At 36.0% G+C, this 10,138-nt stretch overlaps 1 protein-coding gene across 1 annotated transcript in view; it reads right to left on the reverse strand.

Annotated features, from left to right (window-relative positions):
• Nucleotides 1-5,265, reverse strand: part of LOC103809520 (receptor-type tyrosine-protein phosphatase delta-like) — a gene marked incomplete at its 3' end in the record, with an annotated part of 65,579 nt that extends 60,314 nt beyond the window's left edge. Inside the window, exon 1 of the mRNA XM_009082359.1 lies at nt 5,181-5,265. Within this exon, the coding sequence (XP_009080607.1) occupies nt 5,181-5,265 (85 nt within the window). The remainder of the gene's footprint in view (nt 1-5,180) is intronic.
• Nucleotides 5,266-10,138: the final 4,873 nt, after the last annotated feature.

Here is a 10,138-nt window from a genome sequence, read left to right on the forward strand (position 1 = left end):
CCACAAGCAAAGCTGTCAGGCCTTACAGGCTTCTCGGAATTCTGGAGCTTGCAACTCAGTTCTGTTCAGTCCTCTGCTTTTAGGAGGTAGGAGTCTACAACTACCCAGATTTACAACATCTGTGAAAGAGACATGGCAGCAATCTTTAAAGCTGCAGAGATGAACATAGAAAAATGTTCAGAAGAACCATTCTGCAGTTTTTCTTCAGTGTATTCTAAGTTAAAAACTCTCTTGATTTAATTCTGAACTATACTTTACAAAATACATACAAATCCTTGTTCACACTACATTTCAAAATTATTTTTATTTTATGTAGAGATTTAGAGATAACCACAGCATGTACTTTAAAATTATGTGAATTTGAAAATTTTATTCATCAAGGAGGTCATGATTTTGCTGTAAATATTTGATAATTTACATCAAGTTAAACAGATATGGTGGCTGTTTTGGCTACTCTTGGAATTAAATTACTCAAATTTACTTCGATGTAAGGTTGAAAAATAAGGGTTGGATAAATCCTGCTTTATGCAAAGAGACATACTGCCTGTAGTTTCTGCAACTAAGTCAGTATGTTTGGAATGATCACAATGTTTTTGCTCTCCCTGATTCTCCATCTCAATTATCACATATATTCCAAAGCCTACACTTCACTGCACAGCGAAATGAATGCATCTAAAATGACTTGGCATAACTAGCTGTCCCACCTTTCACTAAAACGTAAACTTTTGGAAACTGATGGGTGATTTACTTGACATATGTTAATATCATATTAAATAAGTGCAATATAAAACTACTCTCACCGTAGCATATATCAATTTTCATCAAATTAACTGAAGAATGTCCTAGGGTTGAACTTGCAGAAAGCATATAAAAATTCCTGAAAAAAAAAACCCGAACAAAAACCTATGAAAAACATAAGCTTGTTTTTTTTCCTGAAAAAGCAGCCCATATTTCAACTCTCTTGTGTTTATTAACATTACTAGAAGAAAGTGGAATGTAAACTATGGGCTGTATCTTACATAAAATGCATGCTATCAGCACAAATATATAGATAGAAGATACTGTAAAAATTAACAATAAATAACAGAAAGATTTTATCTTTGGATATTTCTTCTAGTGCCCATAATTGAAAGGAATAATTGAAACAATCTGTTTGAAGAAAAAATTGTACTCTAAATTTAATATGACACAAATTTAGTCTCAGTTACCAAAGGCACATGTATAAATAAGTAATTTCCATGTTGGGCTTGCTCGCATATAGTGCTTATGAAGTTATTCTGGAATAGAGAGGGGTTTTAGTGCAAACCATGTAAGCCTAGTTGCAAGACTTACTAGAATGTAATTGCTTTCTGTAAGTTGATTGCTTTAGAAGATCTGCCTAGGTTAGCTTAGTGTTATAGACAAATACCTAGAAACAAAAATTTCAGTGTGGACTGCATGAATATGTTTCAGTTCCAACATAAAATTCTTTTAAAGGGGAAAAATGGTCTCAGCAGGGAAAAACACAGGTGTTCCCTTAAAAGCAAAATGAAAGAATCAAGCAGAAAAAGAAAAAAAATTAAACAGGAAAAATCTGTTTCACCAATACTAAACTACTGTCTTTAGATCCTATTTAAATAAGAATTTGTCTCAATTGCACCAACATCTGTTATTAGTAATCACTGTCCTGTCAGAACTGTTTTATCCCTTCCTTAACCTGATCTAGAGAAGACAGCACGATGCTAACTGACACATACACATTAGCAGCCAGAGAACAAACTAAGCATTATCACATTTCAAACAATTAGGCATAGAAACAAAATACAAGAAATCTGTGGTTAGTATTTCTGTTTGTCTGTTTAAAGTCAGCTGCAAACCCATCTGCTGAAGCAAGAAAGAATGATGGCTTCTCTTCTAAAAGAGTATCTCAAAAGAATTATCAAAAGAAAAATGTCAGAGCAGAAGCAATGTAATCAAGAATGAAGGAAAAGCATTAAATAGACAAAATGCAGCAAAGAATTTTGAAATGCTAGTGACCAGGCCTTTCTCAGGACGGAAAAGGATGTATGACAATCAATTTAATTACTGAAAAGTGGGATGCAGTCTACCTGCAGGAGAATATTTGATTTGATTATTACAAATTAAGACTCTTAATTTTCAAAAACTAGGATACTAGGAAAGACCAGGAATAACCCTTTTAGAAGCATTTTACATTTCACATATTTCTTTGACCTCAGTGATTAATTTTACACTCAGAAAGTGATAATAGTATACCATATTCAATAGTTTGAGAAGAAACCTGTTAGGTAAGAGTCTCTGAAACATATATTCTTCTTCCTTTCAAACAGATGAACCAGCAGAAAGCTTCTAGATAGTTACTATTCTGCCAGTTCATTTAGAAAACATGAAAAAACCATTACTTTCTTTATGACAAACTGAGCTATATTACTAACATCTCAGTGATTGTGGTGAAGCACTGCCTTAACACAGTTGCCATCTACACCACTGAGAACAAGACACCCAATGATAAACACTGTACACTAGAAGACTGCCGTTCCACAAAGAAAGGACAAATAAACATTTTCTTTCCTCAGTGAATTCTGTAGTATCTTCTCAGCATGCACAGAAACAACAAATAGCAAACATAAATGAAGGCATCTAAAAAAGACTGTAATTCTCAAGATTTTTCACTTCTTATGCTTACAGGTAACACTTCATCATACTAATAACAAAAGGTAAAAGAGCAAAGGTAATTTTACCACCTTTCATTTTTGCTTGCTTTGCTCAGACAACTGTAACTTTAGTTTCTCGGCTTACAGTAAAAATCAAATATAGCTTGCACACATAAAGGGGCACAGTGAACTCATCTAGCCCACCAGATAAGGTGGACTTCCATACTTTATCCCTTGAAGGTGCAGCCACAGGAGAGTTTATCAGCCCATACCAACACATTTCAGAGTCTGAGGTCTTTTGCAATGATGGAGAGAAACACAGATATCTCATTCCCTCCCTCAACTGTGGAGACTGTATACAAACAGAAGGGTACTAAGAACTACCACTGGAAGCCTCTTCAATAGCATTTAGTCAGTTTGCTACTTGGATCCCACTCTGGAAGACTGTGAGTTTGTTATCCATTTGAAATTACTCTAGAGAGAATACAATGCAGTGTCAATGTCAGGATATACCTTCTCTTTTGCAGTACCGTGATGTTAGTGACAGTATAATGATGGGGAAAAAAAGAAAGCATAGCCTTTACACGGTGACAGAGGAAAAAAGGAACAAAAATTTTGTTCCCTTTGTCTCACTTTCTGTGTCCTCTCCCCACTAAAAGGAAAGAATATGGTTCTGACACTCAAGAAGAGCAATGGACAAAAGTAGAGTCTGGGACTCTTTTAGGTAGAGCTATACAAACAGGACCAAGAGTATCTGTAAGAGCAGAGGGCAGACCAACTCCAGAACAGCAGGAACATTTCTTCAAGCAAGATGGGCTAAGCATGGAAGAAGACGACACATCTTTCTATGTGTCTGAAAACAGGAGGTTTATGGATGATGTGCTGTCTCTCACCCAGGTCACAAAATATCTGTGTCTGAGGAGATTCACAATATCTTCCAAATAAACAAATTAGAGTTTGTAAGACAAAAGTGTGGCCACTCTGACTATCAAAGAGATTGGTAAAATAGAAAAAAATTAATTTACAACTCACAAGATAAATGCAACATTATGCGGACTCATGAATTTACACACAATTTAAATTGTACCACATAATGGATACCATTTGTAGATATGTATATAATTATTCACACAACTTAGAAGCCTGTGCATATTAAATATTTGACAAACTCTTTCTGAGCGTAACTCCCACAAAAAGACAATCTTTGTGTTTCTTACAACTTTTAAAATAGGTGGAGCACTGAAACTGCAAAGCCATTCAACGTATAGGTCCACTTCCCAATTAATTATTTGCTCACTAAAGTGTTAAAATGTCCTTGACATCACCTTAGACACAATCATCCCAGCTGGTCATTATCTAACTGGAAAGGGGCCAAGGAATCTCAGCTGTCAGTATTCAACAAACATGTATGTTTTGTCCTTTCCCCCCCCCCCCCCCTTTACTTCACTTTCATAGAACAGTTAAAGGAAGGAAGTCTTATTATGCATGAAACTGGAAAGTTTTCGTATCTCTTTTACTGCTGAAACTTAGCATACCTGCAGCAAAGGTGATAAGTAGAGTAATAAGGAACTCTTCAATATGTGTTTACTGAGAACTGATTCATCCAAACTTATTAACACCGTTTTTATTATTCTATGTTCCTACTTAATTCAACACGTGTGTGAAAAAAACACAGAAATCTTCTCAGAACAGAGCTGGAACAAACTTATTGATTGGCCATGTATCTGCATAGAGCCAGGAAGATTCAACAGGAAAATATCCCTCAATCAAGTGAATGCTAACAGTCAGCTTGTAGCAAAGCTGCAGATCAACAGGTGGAAAGCAAATGGCTTTTCTCATTTGCACATTACTTCTGCAAGAAACCACAGGACAGCTGGGAGAAGGAACACATGTAAACAAGGCAGACCTAATGACTTCCTAATTAAAAAGAAGATATTATCTTCTCATTAATAGGTAAACTAATTGACCAAAATCCAACAGTTTCCCCTCAGTACAAGTAAACATAGGTGCCTTTCCTAACTGAATTGTCACACGTTTAGGCCAGCCACTAAGTTCTCAGTTCTGCTTGATTTGTTTGGATACTGTACTCTGCGACAGCTGTCGGAAATAATACATTAGAACAGCTGTTGTGACAGTTACAAAAGGGACTGGAATTTTAATTGGACTGGATATTAATTGGGATGTGGATGTCTTTTTTAAAAAAAAAATAAAGTTAAGAAATAAATATTCAAAGAATGACAGATGTCTTTAATGTCTGACCAATGTCTGGTAAGCAACACTGACATTTGTTTTGACCATGTAGGTCTGTGGCAATGGCTTCCACCATCTTAGCATGAACCATTCGATACATTTAGACAAAAAATTGTCAGGAAGTTCCATAAATAAACCTTTTCAAATACTAGTTGTGATCTAGAGATGACCCCACAGTTTTTTAAGAATTACTCAGAAGGAGATTCATTTCGAGACTTTTAGCAACCACCAGCTTAAAACAAAACTGGCCAAGACATAAGCACAAATGAGTAACCTTACTTTCAGCATCAGCGTAGAGGAGCAAGCACAGGAGCACCACCGTTGGCCTGACTACGTGCATCATTCGACAGCTTGGCACCAGCATGCTTTGGCAGCCTTGTTCTCACTGGCTTAGAAGCCACTGCGAGTCTGTCCTGTCTGAAATTTCAGATGAAGTATTTTCAGAGCCTGTAAAGCAGAGAAGAAATAGATAAAAATACAGTTAGCAAGAATAGGACAGAGTTTTTCTATTTCATTTTTTCCAAAGCGTTCACAATTTGAAGCAAAACAATTTTAAAAGACAAAAGGGTAAGGCAGAAAGAAAAAGAAACATGATTCATTTCAGGCTACTGGTATATACACAAAGATTCGAGGTACACGAGATGTTAGCACTGTTCCAACATATTTCTCAGTGCACCTTTACTATCATAATCAAGCATCTGTCGCATTCTGAATCTTTAGTTGTATTCAACAGCACCTTCTGAAGCACAGGAACTGACACTGTTGATGAAGTTTAAGTGTAATATATCACTGGAATATTCATGTTGTAAGAAGGAAATCAAAGCGGATTAAGTATCCAGACTAAATCCACGTGCAAGCAGAATAATGGGAGTTGATGCCCTGGCATCTGGTAAGAATAACACAGCAAAACTTGCTTCCCGAGATATTCTTAAAGCTTGACATCAAATGCTAACATATTGCAACGTTTAACAACATTCAAAGGTTAAAATTCCTGTCGTGATTTCCTGTACATATCCAGAGAAACAGAAATCCAGTACTAAATAAAGGGCTGATATGCCAATTCAATCCATCTCGTTTATTATGATGCATAATTGAGTATGATACACTGGGAGCACTGCAGCTCAAGTACCTGTCTTGAGAAAACAGTGTCTCATTCTTGTCCAAATTTCCCGCACTAACAGAAGTTAAGGAATATTAAAATATTTTTCCCTCAGACAGAAAATAAAAGAGAGACTGTCAAACAACCTGATGTTGTCACTAAAATCACGTGAAATGCAATTATACTTTCTGAAATTCTGTAACATATAAACTTTGTCAAGTTTGATACTAGCTTCTTCATTACTACACAAGCAGTTTCCACACAGTAAAGACAAAAACCAAGAGGCTAGAAAAAAAGTATACTAATTATCATTCCACTAAATAGATCTTACAGATTTGTGGGTGGTATGAAGAGCCCATTTTCAGAACAGTGTAATGCTAAAAGAATTTACGCAAGGAAGAAGAGACATGAGCATCTGGTCAAAATCTATGCCTGTTATGAATGCCTTCTATAAAACTATCTTTTGAATCAGCTACTGCCATCAAAAAATACAAGCCCAAGAAATCTTCATAGGCAAAATGCTGAAGGCACCAGCTCCCCCCTTTCATCGTTACCATCTTCATGCCAGCCTTTCAAATGACAGCAAAGTCCATGAGACACCAGTCCTGTCAGACTCAATTTGTGTCTGTTCAATATATCAGAGCCAACTGCTATATGATGATTCCAATGTTATTACAAAGATGGAGATGTATGACATGTACTTTCAAGGAAGAGGTGATTTTGATTTTGCTTCTTCTGGACTGGAGGAGTTACAGGGGAGTGCTGAATTATCTTCAAAGGCAGCCCACTTGTAAACAAAACAAAATCTCATTACCACATAAACACACTAGTTGATATGTGAACAGAAGCAGTATGTATTCCCATACTCCTTTTAGGGGAGGAAACAACACTGATAATAAGGGGAGGAGAGAAGTGGCAAAAACTGGTGACCACAAAGGTACTTGTTTCGCACAACAGGTTTTTAATGGGGCACTGAAGATTATTTTCATACATTTTAAGCACTCCCACAAAAATACTAAGTGTATCTAATATAAAGAGAGGAGTTTTAAAAATCTCATGATCCTGGTATGTGAAAATGCATTTATCCTCTACAAGCTGTCTGCAATTGAAGGGATGTACCACAAAACCCAGAAAAGAAAAGGTTAAAAAGAAAAAGCAGTTTTTCTGAAAAATAAAAACCCCATTCCATTCTCTCATCCTAAATTCATAGACAACCACTTGGGAATACCGCCAACATTGTCTCTGCTTTGAAGGTAATAATTCATTACCATTCAGATCATAACAGTGAAAGCCATCAGTACTTCCTTTCTTTGATGCTCCTGGGTGTCATGGCTTTAGCTAACCTGATAAACACGCTAAGGCTTCCAGGAGATGCTTTGCCTGTTTTTTTTTCCTCTTTACCTGCTGAGGCCTCCATAGCAAACTTCTAATGTATTAGGTCAAGTAAGCAGAAAGAAGTACTTGAATGAAGATTGCAGGCAAGTCATTTTTCTTTCAAGTGAGTTGAAGATACAATGTTAATGGAAGCATGCAGATGACGGGCTGATAACACCATAGAGAAGCAAGCCAAGAGACATTCAGTTGCTATCAAGGTTCTCCACACAAGTCTGCTTAAGTTTTACCTATAAAAAAAAACAACTTTCAGCCAGAGGCCTTGTTACTGACAACTGTACCAACACTGAGATCAATAATCATGTGGTCTGTACTTGGTATATTTGTGAAAACTAACATGAAGATGCAATTGCTTATAAGGACTATTTGTAATCATCAGGGAACTATCAGCTTCCAAATCAAGCCACCTTAATAGTTCCAAAGTAAAATGTTATCTAAAGCACTACTACTTCTCAAATGAAGTAGTTCCTTCCCTTTTCTATTTTGTCCTGACAATCTGCAGACTGGTACCAAAGGCAGTGAAAACATAAACACCATTTGCAGCACCAGGCTATACTAGCCTTGTCATCAGAGGACCAATACTTGTCTTGCAGAACTAACCATGAGTGAGATACTCGCTTATCAGTCCCTGTTGTAACATTCACACGCACCAGCGCAGAAAGGTGAGGCTTCTTCTTGTTGGGAGATCAGAACATGTACAAAGAGATCAATAGTTATTAGAAAAAAAACACCTCTCTTTCTGAAGTTTTAATAAAAGCTGTTCTTATTTTAGGATAGGTATTGCATAATAGCCGTATAAAATAATCAAAAATTACTCTTCTAATGTCTCTAAAAGAGCAACCTATGAATAATTTCCTCCACAACAGCTGCTTAGATCTCTTTCCTCAGACAAACAAGACAAAAGTGAGAATCAAAGTGTAGAACTAGTAATGTATCTAACAATAACACATAAGTAAGTGAGAGGACAGGTTTTCCCTGATTAGTGGTATCTATCACTAGGATCAGTAAAAGTGCAGATGTGCAGCTCTCCAGAGTGTTCAATGCAGAGACAAAAAAACACTTCTCAGCAGGAGCATAGCAGATGATAGTACCTAGGCATGGGCTCACGCAGCAATTATCCTCAAAAGGGTGAATGAAACATCTGAACACCGAAATGCTTCCCTGCAGTCTGTTTACTTTAGCAGCAAAAATAACCTTTAGGTATTATCACACTGTTCAGGAGAAGACGGTCCCTGCTCCAAGACAGTTATACGAAATGCATACCCGGAGGCAAATTTGAGAATCAAAACTTTTTTTAAAAACTGGCAAATACTAATTTTATTTATTTGCTTGCTTTTCTACGCCTGCATGTGCATGTAAATGCTTGATAACACGCAAACTGGGACAGCAGAGAAAAGCTTGCAGAAAAGACTTGAACACAGACAAGAAAAGAATTCATATAAGATGTAGGGAACCACATGGGGAAAAAAATCAAAACAGTAACTTATAAATTTTAGAAAAAGGGAATGTGAAAATATGAGAGCTCATTTGTGCTATTACATAAACAGGATTTCTGGTTCAACTTTTCTTAAGTTTCAAATTGTTCAGAGATATGATTTTTGTTCATGGCCATCTCTGTTTTGCTCCAAGGACTTCTCATAGAAATGCCCTCTGCTTTCCCATAGAAAAGCAACTGGATTTTTTTTTTTAAGAAGTGTTTCACTAAGAATACGTGGTGACTGTGTTGAAATTCTGATTTCTACACTTCATTCATCATACTCACAATCCTAAATTACATCCATTCTCAAGCCACAGATTTCTAATGCCACAGAAATGCAAGAGAAGAGATACAAAAAGATCAAATTTAAGGTATTACTAGAACTAGTCACGGAAAAACCAGAAATACTTCGTATCTTTGCATATCAACCAAGATCCCTCCTGAAAGAAGAAAAAAAACAGATTTCATGGACAAATCTTGGCTGAAAAAACTGACAGCTGAATCATTACTAGAAAGAATAGGAAACAATGCAAAAAATTAATGCTCATAAGCTCCTTAATCAAAATTAGTTCAGAAATACTTCTGGGTAAAACAATGTGTTTTAAAGAGAATTAAATGTATTTTCCAAAGCAATGAGGGCAACTGTCACAACTGCTACATTTTGCTTGCTTTTATTGATCAAACATATTAAAAGTTTTCATAGTTGACCTGCTGGAAAACTTCCATGTTTCATTATGCTTTTATTCCAACAAAAGCCAAAATGCAAGCATATGATTATGGAAATTTCAATGACAGCTGTGCTGAGTGTTCTAAAGTTTAGTCTTATCAGTTTCTGGCTAACAATACACTCCAATGTTCATCTATCATTCCTGAATTTCTCTGTTACAGTTATTTCAACATGAGTGAGCACTCATCCCAGAACAGTAGGTTTCTAATGTCATATAGGCCTCTGAACTACATCACTATAAAAGCATAAATGAGTTTCAGTGACAAGTGGCATTTTGCTTATATTAAACAACTTAAATGTATCAATCTGATTCTACACTGTAATTGTATTTTGGACTTCAAGGATTCTTCTGTTACAATGCAAAACAGAAAATGGATTTTCAATAACTAAAGAAATAGAGGAACTAAATAAATGAAACTGATTTGCAACTAAATGAACTCAATGACAGCAAAGTACCTTAAAACCACACCACCCGGATGTTTTTCTCATACGGGAAGTTATTTGTAAGTTCCTATTTTTTTTACTTACATAAAAATTCATTT

Source organism: Acanthisitta chloris, unplaced genomic scaffold (genome assembly GCF_000695815.1).
Source record: "Acanthisitta chloris isolate BGI_N310 unplaced genomic scaffold, ASM69581v1 scaffold3469, whole genome shotgun sequence".
Classification (NCBI taxonomy): Eukaryota; Metazoa; Chordata; class Aves; order Passeriformes; family Acanthisittidae; genus Acanthisitta; species Acanthisitta chloris.